Here is a 22,140-nt window from a genome sequence, read left to right as displayed (position 1 = left end):
TTTTATAGATAATGACATATTTCGTGATGCGTCATCACTGTTGTAATGTAAGAAACGAGGCAGTCAATTTATGCATAGCTAGCTCATACAGTAGATCTATGCAGTAATGACAATATAATTTGTTATGCGTCATTTCAGTGATAAATATTGTCCAAGGTTAGCTCCCCTTTGATCCAAGGTATGTTACGTGAACACCTGAGGGAGTAGGCTGGAACTCCACTTAATGTTTCAAGGACATTTTCCTTTTCAATAATGTGCCCGAATAGAATTTTGTTCTCAAACCTTCAGAGTGGGATTTGAACCTTCAACCTTTTAACCACAGAATGGAATGGTACCAACTCAGCTACAGGTTACAAAGGGTTACAGCAGTATTTTATTTCTTGTAGGTAACAGTTCTTATATGCCCAAGAAATATTCAACACAACAAATTTTATAAAATCAACACTCCACCTGAAAAAAATGAAGGGCAATCTAACTTAAACAGTACTATCAGAACCTCAGCTCAGTATACCAAGCACCTGCACCCACATTTTGGCGGGTTGAAATTCTCTCGTGGGACACCCATGGGATCTGACTGTTGCTGGACCACAGAAAATCTGGACCACGAAAGTTGCCCCAGATCACCTTCCTCTAAGCAGGAGAACTGTTTCTTTTCAGTACAGACAGTCCCCGGGTCAAGCAAGGGTTCCGAGAACTGTCCACAACCTGAAGTTTACATAAGTCGGAAGAGCTGTCGGCTGAGATCACAAAAGTTGGACTGGTCGGTTGATTAGCTACAGATTAGTACAGATCTTAGTTAATTTAGGCCTTAGTTAGAACTAATTAATTAGTACAGATCTGTACTACAGATTGCAAACCTGCTGGACCACAGAATGTCAGACCAGAGAGTTTGACCTGTATTTTAATAGTTCTATTTTAAACTTGTAAAGAAACAAGCTCAATCTGAATACACTAACTATATCCAAGCAGGTTCAATCCAACTACTCACCAATCCTGTACCGTCAAATTCACCTTGGCTTTGAAACAGGCTGCCACCAGATCCTTCCAGGATGTGCCCGGTGGAAGTTTGTCCCTCACCGGCTTCATTCTCTCCCGCAGTATTTTACAACAGCGCTGAACACCCTGCGTGCAAATCACATCACACATTTTGTCAGGACAAAAAAAAACCACAAAGAGCCCAAGACCATTCAATGAAATGAAACATCTGACTCATCCATTTTACAAGATCCTCCAAGACCATATATTGCCAAGTCCACAAAGATCTAAGTTCTTAATTAAATAAAATGACCTATTCTCAATAACATACACTTACAAATGTACATGGCACTAGCAGGCACATGTAGGGAAAGAGACGCACCAAGTCCTGAAGTCACATTATTTACACAGGGCCACAGCACAAAAGCAGCTCTGATCCTGCAACCAAAGGACCTCAATGTCGTCGTCCTCTTATTTCACTCAAAGCAAGAGGCGCTGACACATAACGGACAGCAGCCACTCTCCTCCATTCAGCAGCCACTCTCCTCCATTCAGACTTGGCACATACATTAATTCTGTTTTTTCCTCTCACAAGCACTTGTCTAACTTCACCTGAACACCTTATGCATGTTGTATTTTCTCATGACACAGGAGATTGCAATTTGGCCCATTGACTCTCTGCAGGTTCTCAGAGCAAGCCTGACATCTTCATTGCCCCTATTTATTTCCCAGTAGTCTATTCCTTCTCACATAGCCATCAACTCCGTGTGATTCTCCTGCCACCCAACTACTACAGTGGCCATTTAACCTAACAGCAAGTCTTTGGGATGTGGGAGGAATCTGGAGCATCTGGGGGAAAGCCAATGCGGCCACAGGGAGACCATGCAGACTCTGCACAGGAAGCTCTGGAGGTCAGGATGGAACTAGGGTTGCTGGAGATGAGGCAGCAGCACTACCCACTGCACCACTGTGCTGTCTCGTCAAACCTGTCATCTTGTAACACTTCCCACACTTCACTCTGGCTACAGAAGAACCTTCTGAATTTTACGCCTGCTTTATTGTATCTTGTATTTTAAGAATATTTTGGAGGAAGAACAAGTCATCGGCCTGATAAGCCCATGATTTTTCTCCACTAAAGGGGTGACCTGATAGAAGTATGTAAGATTACGAGAGGCATAGATATGGTAGATTCTGTAAATCTTTCTCCCCAAGGTAGGGGCATCAAAAACAAGAGGTCATAGGTTTGGAGTAAGAGGAACAACATTTAAAGGGGATCTGAGGGGTGAGATTTTCTTTTACACAGGGAATAGTTGATATCTGGAACATGTTGGCAGAGAAGGTAGTGGAATCAGACACAGTTACTATGGTTAAGAGGCATTTCGACAGACACTTAAATAGGCAAGGAGTGGAAGGATGCAGTCCCAATGCAGATAAAGAGGATTAGTGTCAATGGGCAAAAAGATCAGCATGGATATGGTGGGCTGAAGGGCCTGTTTCTGTGCTGTATGGATATGATTCTAATTATCCCACTATTCCATAAGATTAGTGTCAAATCGGCGCCATGCATAGGCTGACTCAACGAATTGAAAGGTACTGCGTCCCTCTGTACTGTGCGCATGTGAGGTGCCAAAACTAAAGCTTTACCCGCATTTCTAGAGGGAAAAGGTGGTTAAAGCCTGCCACAAACCCACTTCCAACATTTTCACCAAGCAAACATTTAGCAATTATCACCATGTCAAAGTCGACCCACGCTTCTGTAAAAAATCAGACAGCAGAACCAAAGAACTTAGGATAAATGCTTTATTAGCTTTCGCTAGCAGGAGTGGGGGAACACAGAGAAAGAGTAAACCATGTAACCCTAACTCTATACTGAAACCCACTCAAAGAGGACTCGGCTACGGCACACCTTTACACCCATCTTCGAGGGAAAACTAGGTGAGAAGTTACACTTTACACAGGCAATTGTTTACATAAAGTTTCTAGCATAACCAGATGTGTCTAAAAAAACTACTTCTTTTCCATTTGCATCTGGCATTGAAACTAGACAAAACTAAATCACACCATACGTGGACTTGTGCAGATGACAGTAAACTCGACTTTGACTTTAACACAAATGCCTTACCATGCAGTTAAGCTCACTGCTGATGCTGCCACCAGTTGCACCAGAGTTGGGACTGCTATTAGTTGTGGTTGGTTTTATGGAGACATAATCGACTGAAATTCCCAACATGTAGGCACATACTTGAGCAACCTGGAAGTAGAAATCAGACACCAACTTTAACGTTAAAATAATCAAAACATATTATGGAACTGGAATTGAGCTCTTTCTTTTCAAAACCACCAGCATTACATCACTTCTCAAGTTCATACTCATCTACCTGTAACTTATAGCCCCACTGTCAACTTTTCGTTCGTCTCCTCTCCAAAGTTGCTAAATGTGCAGTTGCTTCAAATTCATAATCACCCCTGTTACAATTCAACATCTGGACCTTTTAATCTGCTTTCCACTCGTGCCATTAACTGAAGTCACCCAAACTAGAGTTACACATCACATTCTCCAGGTCCATGCCTATGTTTTCTCAATCCCTCTGTACCTTCAGACAGACAATTGCAGTCATTTCTAACCAGTCTTTGTTTAATTCTCACCTATCCAGTAATGGGCAGAGCTACAGAACAGTGGCTTCTGTTCCCAACTTACAAGGAAGCTGATGACGTTCAGCTGTACCTCTTCATCCATTTTATCTATTCCAATGCTTGTGCGGTTGGACTGTTCGTCTGACATCCAGACTTGCATATACTTTTATTTCATTTGACTATGATCACTGCTCCAAATCCCACGTCTTTGCCATTCTTCCATAATCGACCACATGGCTGGAATCCTTTCCATCCAATTTGTTTTCTGAACTCATATCCGTTCCATCATAAGGACTCCCTTAATTTTACCTCCAGCACCAACTATCTCAGCCGATGTGTTCTTCAGTCCTCTTCCATGTCTTTGACTCCTTCATATTCAACTATTCAAAAGTTCTCCTGATTAATCTTTCATCTTCTGAAAATCTCAATTCATCCAAGACTTCACAACCTGCATCCTCAACCACACCAAGTCTCATTCACACACTTCATCTATGACTGTAACCAATCTTAGCCCTTCATCCACGAGCAACTCAGATTTAAAATGATCAAAATTTCAATGCAATCCCGTTATCCTCCTTTCACCTGACTCTGACCCCTTGCACATCTCGACTCACAACTTCTCCACGACAGCAGCAGCCAACCGTCCAGCTGCAGGTGCCCCACGCTTCGGTCTCTCTCCTTTCTCTCCAAGGCCCGCTAACTGTTTTTCACTAAGCATTTGGTAACCATTGCTGATTTTTCTTTTGATGTCCATTTCTTTTTTGTGCTTCTCTGAGCCATTTGAATTCCTTTCTCTTTTTAAGTACTCAGACCACTGACTAGCAATCACTACTATTGTGCATCCATCTGTTGGGTTCTTTCTCAGGGTTTTTCCCCAACACGAGTCTCAAACTGAAGTGGTTTCTCACGGTCTTCCTTGCAGCTTTTATTTTTGGGGTTGTTCTTCCAAGTGTGCTGCAGGAACTGACTGCACTTACGCTTCATTTCCCTTTGGATAACCTCTGATAGATATCTAATGAAGATTTAGAGCCGAGACGAGTGTGGAAAACCCAGCCATTCAAAATCAGGAAAACTAACACTGAGCCAGTCGTCACAACTTCCTGAGCAGGGTACCCCTCTAGATGCCAGTGCAGTATTGACAGACCATATTCTAAAGTCAATTTTTGCAGGTGCTGCATGGTTTGTGTCACAAATCCTTCACCTCCTGACTCAAATGCAGAAGAGACTAAACACTCTCTTCCGCTACACTGTGACAAGTTACACGGTGATTTGGTGATTTTTCCAACCAATTTAACAGAACAAGCCAATCTTTCCCTCATGTTCATCCATCCAAAAAAATTCTCATTAATCTCACCCTCTTACATTTCTAATCTAGAATGTCTGAATCCTGCAGTGGTGAATTTGTCTGCTCCTACAATTTATACACAAAGAACAAATGGAAAACCAGTGAATGGAATAAAGGGTGGAAAAACTGGGAAATTAGGAGATCAAGAAATTACAAGGAAGAAAGCAAAAAAGAAAAAAAAGTACTGGTCCACAGAAAAATTGTGTGAAACAGTGAGTTATTCCATGGGTTCAGTAACCTACCTTAGTATTCAGGCCTTGACCAGATTCAATTCCACCATGTGATACTATAACTGAACCATCACTGGCAAATACTGAAACAGTGCCTAAAATAAATAACAGTTATTATGAAATGTGATATGTATTTCAGAACGATAAACATGGTACACCTTAATTAAATATAATGAAACTATTTTTTCAAAATGTGGTTGGAAAAAAAATTTGGTAGAGACCAGATGAAGAGTTGCGTGAGATTTCTAATTGTCAACAGGGTCAATCAGTACAGATGGTTTCTAAAATGCTCCCAGTGTAAGCAAAGACAACTATAACATCTAATTCTGGATTAAAGAATATTCCAGATGTTGGTTAAGGCAATTGTCCATCACAAACAAGAACAACATATTTAAAATGCTTGTTCAAAGTAAGAGCAGATAAAATCATGGACAAGCCAAATGTCATCTGTAATATTTCGAGGACATCACTTTGCATGAAATTACTGGTCACTAGAATGCTCTGAGAAATGATAGAAATAGCAATACATGAACTGTAATGGGCATTTCATAGGGTTAAACTTTATAGCAGACCAATGAGATGATGCTTCCTGTCAAGAACTATTGAGTCTAGTGGAAGTTTATGTCATAATCAAAGACCCCACCCACCCGGGACATTCTCTGTTCTCTCCTCTTCCATCGGGTAGAAGATACAGGAGCCTGAGGTCACGTACCACCAGACTTAAGGACAGCTTCTACCCCACTGTGATAAGACTATTGAACAGTTCCCTTATACAATGAGATGGACTCTGACCTCACAACTACCTTGTTGTGACCTTGCACCTTATTGCACTGCACTTTGTTGCTGTGACACTTTACTCTGTACTGTTGTTGTTTTTACCTGCACTATCTCAAGGCACTCTGTACTAACTCAATGTAACTGCACTGTGTAATGAATTGACCTGTACGATCGGTATACAAGACAAGTTTTTCACTGTACCTCGGTAAAAGTGACAATAATAAACCAATACCAATACCTTTTGCAATGCCTCATTGAGAATGCTGTCAATATATGAAGATATCCACAACTCAGTTCAATAAACTAATAGAATGTGGGGAATAAAAGAATGTTTTTTCCCCTCATTAGACAAGCAAGTCAGTCAAGCCTGACTTACCTTTTGTGAACAATAAAGGGGTAACTTTAACTTGACCTTCCAAAGACAACATGATGCCGGCGTGACTTCACTGAGAGTAAGTCAGGCCACTGACCTAAACGCAGCTTCCTGCCTTGCAAGGTAGGTTGCAGTCACTTTCATTCTCAATCCCAACAGCGTAATGCATCCTGAGTAACCTTTACTGATATGGATGGGTTGTCTAATAAGGGAAAATTGGAATGGTGAGGTTTGTATCTACAGAAGTTTAGAAGAGTGCAAAGCAAATTCAAGAAAACACAGAATATCCCAAGGGTTTTAATAGGAAGGATGGGGAGAAAATCCTTCCATTTGTGGAAGAATCGAGAACAAGGCGACTGTTTAAAAATAAAGGGTCACCCTGTAAGACAGATGAGGTGAATTAGTTGCTCTAAGGATTTTGAGTATCTGGCACTCTCTTCCACAAGGGGGTAGCAGAGCCTTTGAATGGTTTTTTAAAGCAAAGTTAGGTAGATTCTTGTTCAGGGAGTGGAAGGTTAGGGAAGATAGGCAGGGATACAGAGTTGAGGTGGCAATCACACCAGTCATCATCTCATTGAATGGTAGAGCAAGCTCAAGGAGCTCAGCAGGTAGAGCTACAACCAACAATGTTCTCGTCAACCACCAGATTTACTGCTGACAGGTAAGTGTCTATCAGTGTCCCTGCTTACTTGCTGTCATGTTTGGATTATGTCAAATTTTATTGGTATTGCATGTATTGCAAAGATGTTTAGAACATAGAACATTGAACAGTACAGCACAGGAACAGGCCCTTTGGCCCACTATGTTGTCCCAAACTAATTAATTAGTAATAAAATGCCCAACTAAACTAATCGCTTCTGCCTCCACAGTGTCCACATCCTACCACTTCCCTCACATTCACGTGCCCACCTAAGAACTTCTTGAACACCCTCATCGTACTTGCCTCCACCACCACCCCAGGCACCCACCACTCTCTGTGTAAAAAAACCTGCCCCGCACATCTCCTTTGAACTTTCCCCCTCTCACCTTAAATGTTTGCCCTCTGGTATTAGATATTTCAACCTTGGGGAAAAGAAACTGGCTGTCTGCACTACCTATGCCTCTCATGATCTTTTAAATCTCTATCAGGTCTCCCCTCAGCCTCCGCCGCTCCAGAGAAAACAACCCAAGTTTGTCCAACCTATCCTCATAGCACATGCCCTCTAATCCAGGCAGCATCCTGGTAAACCTCCTCTGCACCCTCTCCAAAGCCTCAACATCCTTCCTTAAACGGGGCAACCAGAACTGAATGCATTACTCCAGGTGCGGCCTAACTGAAGTTTTATAAAGCTGCAGCATAACTTCCTGACTCTGGAACTCAGTGCCTCGACTAATGAAGGAAAACATGCCATTTGCCTTCTTTACTGCCCTATCAACCTGTGTAGCCACTTTCAGGGAGCTATGGACTTGGACCCCAAGATCCCTCTGCTCATCAACACTGTTAAGAGTCTTACCATTAACAGCGTACTGTCTCTTTACATTTGATCTCCCAAGGTGCAACACTTCACATTTGGCCGGATTAAACTCCATCTGCCATTTCTCTGCCCATTTCTGCAACTGATCTATATCCCGCTGTATCCTATCCACAACACCACCAATCTTCGTATCATCTGCAAATTTACCAACCCACCCATCAACATTTTCATCCAGGTCACTTATATACTTCACAAACAGCAGAGATCCCAGTACGGATCCCTGGGGAACACCACTGGTCACAGACCTCCAGCCAGAATAAGTCCCATCGACCACTACCCTCTGTCTTCTACGGGCAAGCCAGTTCTGAATCCAAACGGTCAATTCACCTTGGACCCTATGCATCTTAATCATCTGGATGAGCCTTCCACGAGGGACCTTGTCAAACGCCTTACTAAAATTCATGTAGACAACGTCCACAGCTCTACCTTCATCAATCACCCTCATCACCTCATTAAAAAACTCAATCAAGTTAGTAAGGCACAACTTGCCCCGCACAAAGCCATGCCAACTGTCCCTAATTAGGCCATGGTTTTCCAAATGCTTATAAATCCTATCCCTAAGTATCCGCTCCAGTAACTTCCCGACCACTGATGTGAGACTCACCGGTCTATAGTTACCAGGATTATCCCTGATCCCCTTCTTGAATAATGGAACATTAGCTACACCACAGGGTGTTCCTGGGCTAAATTTGGATACTCAACTAGAATCATTCTGTCACCTAATACCAAGGTTCATTAGAATTCACCAATATGCAGCATTCCATTTACTATTTTAGTGCAATCAATTTCAATTAGCTTCAGGTCGTCAATTTACTGCAAACTGACCCAAGCATTGGATGGGCTTTATATTGTGTAGCCCAACCCATTTTGAATTGGGTCAGATTGCTGGTATAGTAAAACAAAGGGGACAGATTTGACTAATTAATATAATTTATGTTCAAGCTAAACTGGAATGTAATGCTTGTATGTGAAGATGCTTTTAATGCTTTATGTTGACAATGGAAGAACCCAATAGCAAACTAAATAAATGCACTTCATTTTACAATGCAAATAACAGTTGTCTAACGCAGTAAAAGCAATGCCTTCATGAAGAAAGCCAACCTATGGAATAATTGGAAACAGTGATCTCAACAGATGCACATCAGTGAAAACACTGCATATTCCTAGAACAATAAAGCTATTGTACTTCCATGTCCAGGAAATCGCCTTCTTTCAGTTGTACTCTTAACCAGTTGTGGATTTTCAACACTCACACAGGTAACATGTCCAGCTCCAGGACAGGCTATATTTAAGAGGAACCACTGCCAGTCCTTTCTTCTTCCACAGATTGTCTGCATTAAACTTCTTAATTGCTTGCATGCGTCCTGCCACATCCACTTTTGTTAGCTGAGCTGTCCAGATTGAAACCAACAGAAAGGGTTAATGTTCAAATGCACTGGAGATGCAATTGAAAAAGCTCTGTGCTGTTTCCATGTCTCCCAAGTGTCTCATAGACTTCTAAGTACAACTGCTAATTTGAGGTAATCGTTTTGTTTAAATGTTATTTTGTGTATTCATCAGTAGGTAGGTAGGATAGAAACGAAAATAAAAGTCCGATGATCTGTGAGCTGTGGTTGCTAATGGTTGAACAGTATTCTATACACAAAAAGGTAATCATATTCAGCACTAATATGTGAAATCTACCACATATTAACTAATTTGCCCTGGTAATAACATTTTTGTTGCTGTATTCCATTGGTTCCGAATTCAGTCAGCACCAAGCCACCTCACAACAGCTGACCCATGATGGACATTCCAAATACTTCATGTGGTCCCCGGGCGAAGAATATGCAGAAAATGAATCAACCTGATCCTCAGCAGGAACACAGAAGTACTTAGTGAACCAAGTAAGCCCCACTCCCAAGGCTGAGCTTGTAGTCAAAAGCTTTCATTATTCGTGCTACTAAAAAAAATAAAAAGAAAATTGAGAAAAAACTGAAGCACAAACATTCAAAACTATACATACTTACCTTTGTCCCCACATTACCCAGGAGGTTTGAGTGGATTCCCCTCCCTGTGGTGGAGAATTTCCTCAAATTTTACACTTTCACAGTGGACTGAAGGCATGCAATGCCAAGGCACCGTTGGAAAATTAGAATGAACTGCTGGTAGTGACTTTGGGTCTTCTACAATTGTCAGCTGTTACACATTCTCCATAAAATCCAGGCCATTAAATATTCCATTACTTCTGTCTATAAACACCGATCCCTGCGGCACACTATGAGTCACAGACCTCCTGTCAGAGAGACAACCATCTGCTACCACTCTCTGGCTTCTCCCACTAAGCCAATGTTGAATCCAATTGGCTACTTCATCCTGAATGCCAAGCGACTTAACCTTCTGGACCAGCCTCCCATGCAGGACTTTGTCAAAGGCCTTGCTAAAGTCCATGTAGACAACGTCCATTGTATTTCCCTCATCAACGTTCTGGTAACCTCCTCAAAAAACTCTCTAAGATCGGTTAGACATTACCTAGCACGCACAAAGCCATGTTGACTATCCCTAATCAGACCCAGTCTGTCCAAATGCCTATATATCCTGTCCCTTAGAATACCTTCCAATAATTTACCCATGACTTATGTCAGGCTCAACGGCCTATAATTTCCTGCCTTATTCTTAGAGCCTTTCTTGAACAACATTAGCCATCCTCCAGTCCTCCGGCACCCCACCCGTGGCTAAGGACAATTGAAATATCTCTGCCAGGGCCCCTGCAATTTCTGCCCTAGCCTCCCACAAGGTCCGAGGGGACACCTTGTCAGGCCCTGGGGATTTGCCTCAAGACAGCCAGTACTTCCTCTTCTTGTAATCTGGATACGGTTCATGACCTCACTACTCTTTCACTTCAGTTTTATAGTCCCAGCGTCTGTCTCCAGAGTAAATATGGATGCAAAAAATTCATTTAAGATCTCCCCCATCTCTTTTGGCTCCATGCATAGATGACCACGCTGATCTTCAAGAGGACCGATTTTGTCTCTTCCTACCCTTTTACTCTTAATATAGCTATAGAAACCTTTGGGATTCACTTTCATCCTGTCTGCCAGAGCAACCTCATGTCCTCTTTTTGCCCTCCTGATTTCTGTCTTAATTGTTCTCCTGTATGCCTTATACTCCTCAAGCACCTCATTTGATCCTAACTGCCTACACCCGATATGTGCCACCTTCTTTTTTATCAGGGCCTCAATATCCCTCCATAACCAAGGTTCCCTAAACCTTTTAGCCTTGCTTTTTATTCTAATAGGAACATACAGATTCTGTACTCTCAATATTTCTCTTCTGAAAGCCTCCCACTTACCAAGCATCTCTTTGCCAGAAAACAGCCTGTCCCAATCCACGCCTGCCAGATCCCTTCTGATGCCATCAGAATTGGCCTTACTCCAATTTAGAATCTCAGCCCAAGGACCAGTCCTATCCTTCTCCATAATTATCTTGAAACTAATGGAATTATGATCACTAGATCCAAACTGCTTCCCTACATACTTTTGTCACCTGCCCTGTCTCGTTCCCTAAGAGGAGATCTGGTATCGCGCTCTTCATATTGATGAAGGAAGCTTTCTTGAACACATTTCACAAACTCTATCCCATCCAATCCCTTCACAGTACAGGAGTCCCAGTCAATATGTGGAAAGTTAAAATCACCTACTATCACAAATTTATTCTTCTTGCAACTGTCTGTTATCTTTCTACAGATTTGTTCCTCTAAATCCCGCAACTATTGGGAGGCCCATTAACGTGGTCATCCCTTTCTTATTCCTCAGTTCCACCCATATTGCCTCAGCAGACGAGCCCTCCAGTATGTCCTCTCTGAGCACTGCCGTGACACTTTCCCTGATGAGTAATGCCACCCCGCCCCCTTTAATACCTCCCTTCCTGTCATGTCTAAAACATCGGAACCCCAGAACATTGAGCTGCCAGTCCTGCCCCTCCTGCAACCAAGTCTCACTAATAACTACAACATCACAATTCCATATACAGATCCATGCTCTAAGTTCATCTGCCTTACCTACAATACTCCTTGCATTGAAATAGAAACATCTCAGAACATTAGTCCCACCACGCTCATCAACCAGTCGATTTCTGTCTCTGCTTGTAGGCTTTACATCTACTTTCCCCACAGCCCCTCCAATTGCTGCCCTGCCACTCTGGTTCTAACCCCCTTGCTACTCTAGTTTAAACCCCCACCAAGTAGCACCAGCAAACTGTCCTGCAAAGATATTGGTCACCCTCCAGTTCAGATGCAAACCGCCCTGTTTGTACAGATCCCACCTGCCCTGAAAGAGAGCCCAATGATCCAAAAATCTAAAGCCCTCCCTGCTACACCATCTCCTTAGCCACGCGTTAAACTGCACTATCTTCTGATCTCTTGCCTCGCTAGCATGTAGCATGGGTAGCAATCCTGAGGTCACCACCCTGGAGGTCCTGTCTTTTAATTTAGCATCAAACTCCCTGAACTCGCTTTGCAGGACCTCGACACCCTTCCTGCCTACGTCACTGGTACCGATGTGGACAACGACTTCTGGCTGCCCCTTAAGAGTCCTGTGGACTCTATCCGAGACGTCTCTGACCCAATCAACAAACATGTAAGTGCCAAAAACTATTCAATGCTCAAAATGGGTTGGTCTGCTCCAATTCAGTGATGTGTGCCACTTGCAAAACACTTGCTTTGGGTACCTTTACTGTTTTTAATGAGTAGTTCATTGAATAAAATGGCTAATGTTATTGAATTACCAGGTGTTTTGTTTCAGAACCATTCTTGTGTTTCTGGATTACAAACAATAGGTGCAATGAAGAAAAAATAAGAATAATTGTCAGTTAAAAAGTTGTTAATTTGTAATGTGCACAAACAAAGGTACTTATGTGCCACCTCTAGATGTGACTTCCAAAACATCAGTATGGTGTGTTTTAAAGTGATCTTAAGGGATTTTAAAAATCTACCTGCAGATGATATTCAAACTATACAATTATGTCAATGCTAATGGTTGACAGAAATCAAGTAATACACCACAGTTCCAGTTGACAAGCATAAACACTCACTTCTAGCATGAATACTCCAGCTCTCACAGAATGAGAATCTATAATGATGAAGTTCATAACTCACATGAGTAAAGGTCCCGAATGCTGCAATAAGGCAGAACGAAGCCCATCGGTGTTTGGTCTCCCCGAGCATACAGATTCCTCTGCTTTACAGCAATTGGATCCAGTGATAGAAACTTGGCCACATGTTCAAGAATAGTCTCGATGACAAATATGTTGGGCTTTGAACCTGTATGTGCAGAATGTTTTAGTGTGTAGATTTGGCCAAACTGGTAAAATTCTATCCTGTGAAAATTGTGATCACATCACTGCTGAGCTCAATGTGTAAACCTAGGCTGTCATTCCAGTGCTGCTCTGTCCTCGGTGTAATCTTGCAGATGGAATGGCTTGTTCCAATGACTAGGAGAGATAAGTACGAGAGGACATGGCTTGAAGGTGAAAGGGGGAAAGGTTTAGGGGAAACATTAGGGGGAACTTCTTCACTCAGGGAGTGGTGGGAGTGTGGAACAAGCTGCCATCTGACGTGGTAAATGTGGACTCACTCTAAAATTTTAAGAATAAATTGGATAGATACATGTACGGGAGAGGTTTGGAGGGTTATGGACTGGGTGCAGGTCAGTGGGACTAGTGGAATAAAGTGTCGGCACAGACTAGAAGGGCTGAATGGCCTGTTTTCTGTGCTGTAGTGTTCTATGGTTCTAATGAGACATCAATGACCTCATGCAACTACTCAAAGAACCAGAAGTTTCTACTGTGACTTAATTAAAATTTCTCTTTCTACCATTGTGAGCAAAATCTGAGTACCTGCCTATTCATTTGTTTGCTGATGGTGACAAATGCTGTATTTGTAATCTTACATTTGCATCCCAATTTTCAGTTTTAGCTTCAATAAGAAGTTTACTTCTAGTTTTAATTTGCACAAACAAACTTTGTTAAAACTACTGCTTGTTTATGTACCCAAAGCAATGCTGATATTAGTGAGAGTATAACAAATTAATTAATTCTGGTCTTAGAAGATACTTCCTCTTGACTGATATAACTGTACTGAAGGTAAATCTTCCTAAGTTTTCATACACAAGAGGAAAGTTTAAACCTCCTGCTGAAGAGCTGACAGATTCAGTCAATCTGTTATCTTCTATTCACTTAATTGGGTGGAAGCCCAGAACTCCAAGGGCATAAGCAGTCAGGATACCTATGCTGCTCTACTGGACACCAGAGGAGTGGACTTACCACAAGTGTAAGTCCACTTCCTTAAGTTTCCCAGCACAGCCGGGAGTCTCCATATTGAATCTGCACTAGCAATTTTTGGTATAGTTCCAGTGGGCCCATTGAGGTCAACAGGAAGTAGCAGCTGTGGAATTCAGTTATTTAATTATATACACAGATATATTTTATTTTTAGCATTTTTATTTTTTAATATCTTTAATAGCATTTTTATTCTTATATTTTAAATTCGAATGCCAAAGACATTCACAAACATTCAATTGAAATGACAATTTTGGTCAAAGTCGAGTTTACTGTCAGATGCACAAGTCCATGTGTGCACAGGTGCATAAAAAACTTACAACAGCATCACAGGCACATAGCATCATATAAGCTGCAGTCATAAGAAAAATATAAATTAAATGTAAATTATACACAATTTTTACAAGAAAGAAGACAATTAGAAATGAAAACAAAGTCCATTTTAATGCAAAGTGATCACAGTGGTCATAGTGTTGCTAAACTGCAGTGACTAGGGTTGTGCTGGTTGGTTCAAGAACCAAATGGTTGAAGGGAGGTAGCTGTACTTGAACGTGGTGGTGTGGAACTTCAGGCTTCTGTACCTCCTGCCCAATGGGAGCTGCGAGAAGATGGCACGGCCCGGATGGTGGTGATCTTTGATGATGGACGTTGCCTTCTTGAGGCAGCGCCTCCTGTAGATACTACAAATGGTGGGCCTGGGAGGTAAGGCCTCAGCAGTTGTCGAGGCGACCCAGGGGCAGGATCTGCTTCAAGAGGCCCTGTGCACTGCCGGGCTTCTCAGATTGGTTGGGAACTGACTTTCCAAAGGGCTGCATTTGCTGTAGGAAAGAGCTGGCTCTAACAGCAAGCAAACTATGAGCTTGGTTGGCTCTGTGGTCAGTGGAAGGTCCCTAATTCTTTATATAGTTGTTGGCAGTCTTCAGTAACTTTAACTAGTTTAACCATTCAATATACACAAATCTCTTACCTGGAGCTCTGCACCATGTGTGAGGGGCGCGATTTGTCTTTAAAGCTACAGGGATCAGCTGCCAATTTTTACACCTGTACGCTGCAAGAAGTACAAGTGTCATGAATCTGATGTAAATGACCACATCTCAAACTACATTATGACCTCAAAAATATTACTTTTTGCTTGTGCATTTAAAAATTGCTGGCTATTTTAAATGTTACAAATAATAAATATTTAATTTCCATAAATGAATGCAGTAAAAGTTTATAATGACCAGAGGCAACAAGGATATTTTGTGGCTGATAACTCTAAATTATGAATTTAAAAGAGGAGAAAAAGCTCGGTCAAAGATACCAATAAACATGTATAATGACCCTTTTTCAGTGGCTAGATTTACTAAGTGTGGGTAATATTAGATGGAAGTATTGTATTTAATGGAGCTGATTTTAATCCCAATCAATAAAAGTGGCAGATGCTCATTGATTTCCACCTAACAGAATGTTGAAGGCAGGTGAGTACCTGCCAAATGTTAACTGATCATCTCTTTGAACAGGTAGAATTAAAATCAAAAACAGAAAACACTGGAAAAGCTCAGCAGCTCAGGGTGTATTGGGGAAAGAGAAAATAAAATCAACGTTTTGAATTTGCGACCCTTTATCAGAACTTTGACCGTTCTGATGAAAGGACGCAATCCTTTGCCTGTTGACTGCTCCCCTTTCCACAGATGCCACCTGAGTTCTCGAGCTTTTCCAGCATTTTCTGTTTTTGATTTTAATTCTACCTGTTCAAAGAGGTGATCAGTTAACATCGGGCAGGTTACTGACCTGCCTTCAAGCAGTCTGTATCCTGCTGACCAACTTAATTGTTTCTCCAAAGCAGGCTTTTAGAACATTAACAATGCTGCCTACCCAAAGCTGGCAGTGTCCTTCTTTAAATATGTGGATTGGGATGCAATGACTGCATGCAAGTTTAACTCCATCAGGTTAGGGAAAGAATATCTGAAGAGCAGCTCCCTGTGTGCATCATTCTAAACAAAAGGTGGCCTTGAAGTGATCATTACAGAAAAAATATGAACAAGTTGCTTCAAATTATTAATCAGCTCAGTGCATTTCATGCTTTGAATTGCTGTTGTAAAAAGGAATTTAAGCAGTTAAGTGGTGATGTGACATTGGTAACGATGGTCATTCAAATATACATGAATTACTAAAACAATAGTTTTAGAAATAGACAACAATTTTGCTTAATAAAAGTTGAAAACTTCATAAATACTCAGAGGTCACGCAGAGTGTCCATGGAGTGAGAAACAGAGCAGTTCAGTTCAATTAACCTTCAGTTAAATGTTTCTGCCTCCACAGACGCTACTTGACCGTGTGGTTACCTTGAGAATTTTCTACTTATAATAAACATTTTATTAATTTCGGAGTTCCATCATCTGCAGCATTTTGTTTATGAACAATTTTGTTTAGGTATGTACTTATAAAGGTGAAAGTTTTTTGATTTCAGGTACTGGAAAGTTTAAGTGCAGCAATGTTGAAAAGAAGGCGAAAAATCACAGCAGCAACAATTCAGCACAGGTTCCATGTATATTACACATTTAAGACACAGTAATGTGTTATTTTAAAAGATATTACACACAGAAAGTTCATTATTATCAACAACATTCCATAAATCCAAATAGCTCCGGCCTACGTTGCATTTCTTTATGACCAGAGGTGATGCAATAATTGAGTGATGTAATTAGCAGATGCTCATTAGTATGTTTATGCAAATACAGAAGAGTAAGATGCTTGTTGGAATGTTTAGCAGAAGATACTATTTTCTACTGTATACTATTTAAAGTTAATAGAAGTAAAGAAAGTGCAAGTGTAATGTGTAATTTACTTCCTGCAAAAAATATACAACCTTCAGGGCTTAAAAGACTTCTTCTCATGCAATAGTATAGTAATTGTACTAAAATTATAACATTAATCATTATTGTACATGAGCTGGATGAACATCTTAATTAGACTTGTTAGCTCAAAAACTTCCATTTGTTTATAGGTTGAAAACTCATACCACTGATGTTCGATATGCTGAGAAAAAAAACAGAAAATGCTGAAAATATTCAGCTGATCAGTGAGCTTCTTTGACAAGGGTGAGGAGGGGGTGGAGGGTGGGGGGGTAGGGGAGGAGGGGGGCGGAAGGGGAGAGTGATAGGCAGGCACTGGGCAAGTACATAAGGGAGAAGAGGAGGAATGGAATGAACAAACAGCACAGTACAGGCCCTTCGGCCCACGATGTTGTGCCCACATTTTATCCTGCTCTAAGATCTATCTAACCCTTCCCTCCCACATAGCCCTCCATTTCTCTATCATTCATGTGCCTATCTAAGAGTCTCTTAAATGTCCCTAACGTATCTGCCCCCACAACCTCTGCCAGCAGTGCGTTCCACGCACCCACCACTCTCTGTGTAAAAAACTTACCTCTGACATCCCCCTTATACCTTCCTCCAATCAGCTTAAAATTATGTCCCCTCATGTTAGCCAGGGAGATCTCCATTGGAGTGGAAGGGTGGGGTGAATAACTGATAATTGACATCATTTGAGGCTTTAAATGTTGATAACATGCTTATACTGAACTCTTAAATGAAATACTTTACCATTATCAGAAAACACCAAGTTCTCCCCAACTTCATTATCATTTGGACTGCTCCCATTGTTACAGTAGTAAGTAATAATAACGCCATTCAGTGTACCATCCTTATTAAACCCCACCTGCAACAAATCAAAAGCATTGTCTTTTTAAACATAGTTTGTTACAATAGATTTATAGTTGTCTGACTGGATTATCTGTTTGCTCACCAAAGAACGTGCAATAAGGGACTTCAATAGTGCATCATGCCAATGTATAATGGTGCATTTAAGACTTGTTAAATTGCTGAAGTGAAGAAAGCAATTAAAATGCTTGCACAGACCTCACAGATGTGAAGTCTAGAAAACTGATGCTGAAGTTTAATTTTGGTGAGGCTACATCTGGAGTACCGTTTTCAGTTTGGTATTCATATTGCAAGAATGATGCACCATCATTCATAGGAGTTCAGAGGCGGAGTAGAATTGGTGATTGGTTTATTATTGCCACATGTACCGAGATACAGTGAAAAGCTTTGTTTGTGTGCCATCCAGACAGATCATTCCATACATCAGCACATTGAGGAAGTACAAAAGGAAAACAACAACAGAATGCAGAATGTAGTGTTAGAGTTACAGGGAAAGTGCAGTGCAGGTACACAAATAAGGTGCAAGGGCCATGACGAGGGAGATCAGGTGATCAACAGTTTATCTTTAGTGTATGAGAGGTCCTCTCAAGAGTCTTATAAGGGCAGGGCAGGATAGAAGCTGTCCTTGAGCCTGGTGGGACACGTTCTCAATCATTTGTATCTTCTGCCCGGTGGGAGGTGGGAGAGGAGAGAATGACTGGGGTGGGAGGGGTCTTTGGTTATGCTGGCTGCTTTACTGAGGCAGTGGGAAGTGTAGACAGAGCCAATGGAGGGGAGGCTGGTTTCTGTGATGGACAGGGCTGTGTCCACAACTCTCTGCAATTTCTTGTCCAGAGCAGCTGACATACCAGGCTGTGATGTATCTGGACTAATCCATCAATTTACAAGGATGCATAATGACAGGATGTATACACTGAGATAGCCAGGAGGGCCAGGAGTATCCAATAACATTTAATGTTGTCACAAATAAGAATTTGAATCTGGCAAAACTCTTCTGTCATACACAGCATTTAAGCTTTAAAGACATGATGTTTAAAGTTAGGAATGTCAAAAGGAAATAAAAATAAATTAGGCAAATTTCTTTTTAACTAAGCATATGGCATAGTTGTGGAACAGATTTTTAAGCAGGCTGGTGCAACAGAAAATGTTGGGAGATTTTAAAGAGTGACCAGCTGAATTACTATTCAGAAATGGAAAATAAAAACAGAAATTTGGGAAATACTCAGCAGGTCAGAGTGCCTCTGTGGAGAGGCACCCTAATGACTGTTCAACAGGATTGTTCCAAAATGAAGCATAGAAAATGTTAACCATTTCTCGGTCCACAGAAGCTACCTGACCCAATTGAGGTTTCCATTTTTACTTCAGAGGTCCAGCAGCTGCTTTGTCAGCTTTTATATTTTATAATCAGATACGGCTCTGCATCACAGATTCTCTACCAGGAGTTTGAATAGATTAAATGGATTAACCAAATGTGCTTATGTTCAACAAGCAAGAAACAAACTGCAGGAAGAACTCACAGTCAGGCTGCATCTGTGGAGGGAAGTGGACAGTTGACATGTGGGTCGAGACCGTTCATCTGGACTCATTTCCCTCCACAGATGCTGCCTGATCTACCGAGTTCCTCCAACAGTTTGTTTTTTGCTCCAAATTCCAGAATCTGCAGTCTTGTATCTGCTACTTACCTTCAACATTTTACTATGTAGTACTATGATCGCCTCAGACTGCACAGTGATGCAGGACAGGCAGACTGTTGCTCTTTTAGTTGTGTAAAAGGGTCCCATTACGATGGATGGTATTTGCATTATGAATGTAAAGGAATAGTAGCATTATTAAACTATCCCAAATATTTAATTAGCACAACATTTTAAAAAGAGTTAGACTGAAATTTTGCAAGTAGCACATCGATTCATTTCTTATTGTTATGGGAATCATCAGATTAATGTGGAGGAACAAACAAACTGCTGAGGGAACTCAATGGGTCAGGCAGTATCCGAGGAGGCAAAGGGATGGTCTACGTTTCGGGTCAAGACCCAGCATCAGGACTGAGAGTGCAGAGTATCTGCAGTTTCTAGCATCTATGTTACATTAAACCGGCACATAGAAAGTCACCAAATCAGACAAAGAGGCTATAATTTGGAACTTTTTCTAACCTTGTATCTGACTATATAACCATGGCGTTTGCCAACTGCTTTCATGTTGGTGCTCAGGTCCATAATGCATCGAACAGGTCTGTAAGAAACAAATGTGATCATACACAATGTGACCTATTTGTCTGGTGAGGCAGACCTCATCAACAGATCACACAGAATACATCCAACTGTGAAATGAACTCCTCATTCTTGATCTCAGAAGGAAAGTTCTACAAAATATGTCTCCCCAATTCTCCAAGATAATGAAGGGAAATATAGGGCAGGTTAAGCAGACTTGAAGGTCAACAAATTCATTGAACTTTGAAAGCCAGTACACTACAATTCTCAGATGCATTTGCATAGTAAATAGATTTGTAATCTTCCAAAATTCGTTTGATTTTAGAACTGTGTTGGCAGATTGAAAGGTGATTCTGTGATAGAGATATTCGAGAAAAGAGCAAAATAATTACCAGACAGCAAGACATCAACTATCATGAACTTTCTACATCTATTCAGGAGTTGATAGCAGGACACATCTTAAAAAAAATCAAAATTTTGCCAAATCTAATTAAGTTTTTATTTTGAATATGTAAGTAGCAGGATAGGTAAGGAAGCAGGATTAGGTGTAATAAATATTGAAGCAATTTGATGAAATCCATGTCCCTCCCATTGTGAATAACCTGAACTTAGTGCAATGTATTTAAACTACTTAATTAAATCAAATTAATAACTTTACTTAGACTTCTTTCAGCAGTAGATTTTCCTTCTGAAAGTTCTTTCTAAATCTGCTGAACCACATTTTCAGTCAACACATTTGAACTCACTATATTAAAGAATCTCCAGACCGTTTGGCACTGTATTCAGCTGACTCCTACCTGCGAAGTGCTGTGGCAGCGACTGCTGCTGCACAAGCCACTAAATTTGCACGTGTGGCTTTACCTCCATAAGCTCCACCCAAACGCTTAGCTGTGACATTAATACTGTGAAAACAAAAATATGCCCAAATGATCAACCAAAAATAATTGTAGGACTTCATGTGGGACTAAAAGTTAAATATCCATGAGAACACATTCTTACACATTAGAGATTAAAACTTCAACTGCTGAAATAAATATCAAAAAGGCTACAAATGTTCATCACCTCCTTATAACAAAATCATTTGAAAGCTTCAGATGTAGAATCGACACAATATATTTCAGTTTCCAGGGACTGATTGAGTGGATGATGCCTCTGCTTAATTAAGAAATTAAGTCATCCCCTCTCTCCTGTGTTAAAATTACAGGGTTGTGGTCATGGAGACTTCAACTCCCCTGATATAAATTGGGACCTTTTTAAGTGCAAGGGGGTTAGATGGGGCAGAATTTGTTAGGTGTATCCAGGAGGGCTTCCTAAATCAATATGTTGACAGTCCAACAAGGGGAGAGGCTATTCTGGACCTGGTGTTGGGTGATGAGCCTGGCCAGGTGACTTACCTATCAGTGGGTGAGCAATTAGGGAACAGTGACCACAGCTCATTAACTTTCAGGATAGCTATAAATAAAGATAGGAATGGGGCAAGCGGGAGAGTTTTAAATTGGAGCAGGGCTAATTATGAAGGTATAAGACAGGAACTAGGTAAACTGGGAAAATCTTATTGCTGGCAAGTCCACATTGAGCATGTGGGAAGTGCTTAAGGATCAAATACACAGAGTACAGGACAGGTATGTCCCAATTAGAAGGAAGGACATGAATGGGAAAATTAGGGAACCTTGGATGTCCAGAGAAGTGATGAACTTAATCAAGAAAAAAAAAGGACAAGTATGTTGAACTTCGGAAGTTAGGATCAGACAGAGCACGTGAGGACTATAGAGAAGCTAGAAATGAACTCAAGAAAGGAATTAGGAAAGCCAGGAGGGGGCCATGAAAAGTCCTTAGCAAGTAGGATTAAGGAGAATCCAAAGGCATTCTATACCTACGTCAGGAATAAGAGGATAATGAGGGAAAGGGTAGGACCACTTAAGAATAAAGAAGGGAATCTATGTTTGGATGCCGAGGACGCGGGTGAGGTTCTGAATGAGTATTTCTCTTCAGTATTTACCCAGGAAAGGGACATGCAGGACGCAGAAATTGGAACTGAGGGCAGAAACATGTTAGGGCATTTAGAG

At 41.1% G+C, this 22,140-nt stretch overlaps 1 protein-coding gene across 1 annotated transcript in view; it reads right to left on the bottom strand.

The window, feature by feature from the left end:
* Positions 1–22,140, bottom strand: part of LOC127572866 (xanthine dehydrogenase/oxidase-like) — a 123,245-nt gene that overhangs the window by 13,460 nt on the left and 87,645 nt on the right. Inside the window, exons 18-26 of the mRNA XM_052020560.1 lie at positions 20,872–20,976; positions 20,018–20,096; positions 17,751–17,865; positions 15,131–15,211; positions 12,983–13,147; positions 9,102–9,239; positions 5,197–5,279; positions 3,098–3,226; positions 989–1,122 (exon numbers count right to left, since the gene is read on the bottom strand). Of these exons, the coding sequence (XP_051876520.1) occupies positions 989–1,122; positions 3,098–3,226; positions 5,197–5,279; positions 9,102–9,239; positions 12,983–13,147; positions 15,131–15,211; positions 17,751–17,865; positions 20,018–20,096; positions 20,872–20,976 (1,029 nt within the window). The remainder of the gene's footprint in view (positions 1–988; positions 1,123–3,097; positions 3,227–5,196; positions 5,280–9,101; positions 9,240–12,982; positions 13,148–15,130; positions 15,212–17,750; positions 17,866–20,017; positions 20,097–20,871; positions 20,977–22,140) is intronic.

The sequence above is a fragment of the Pristis pectinata genome, chromosome 7, assembly GCF_009764475.1.
Source record: "Pristis pectinata isolate sPriPec2 chromosome 7, sPriPec2.1.pri, whole genome shotgun sequence".
NCBI lineage: Eukaryota > Metazoa > Chordata > Chondrichthyes > Rhinopristiformes > Pristidae > Pristis > Pristis pectinata.
The sequence above is the reverse complement of the archived record's forward strand: the minus strand, read 5'-3'. Positions and strand labels throughout refer to the sequence as shown.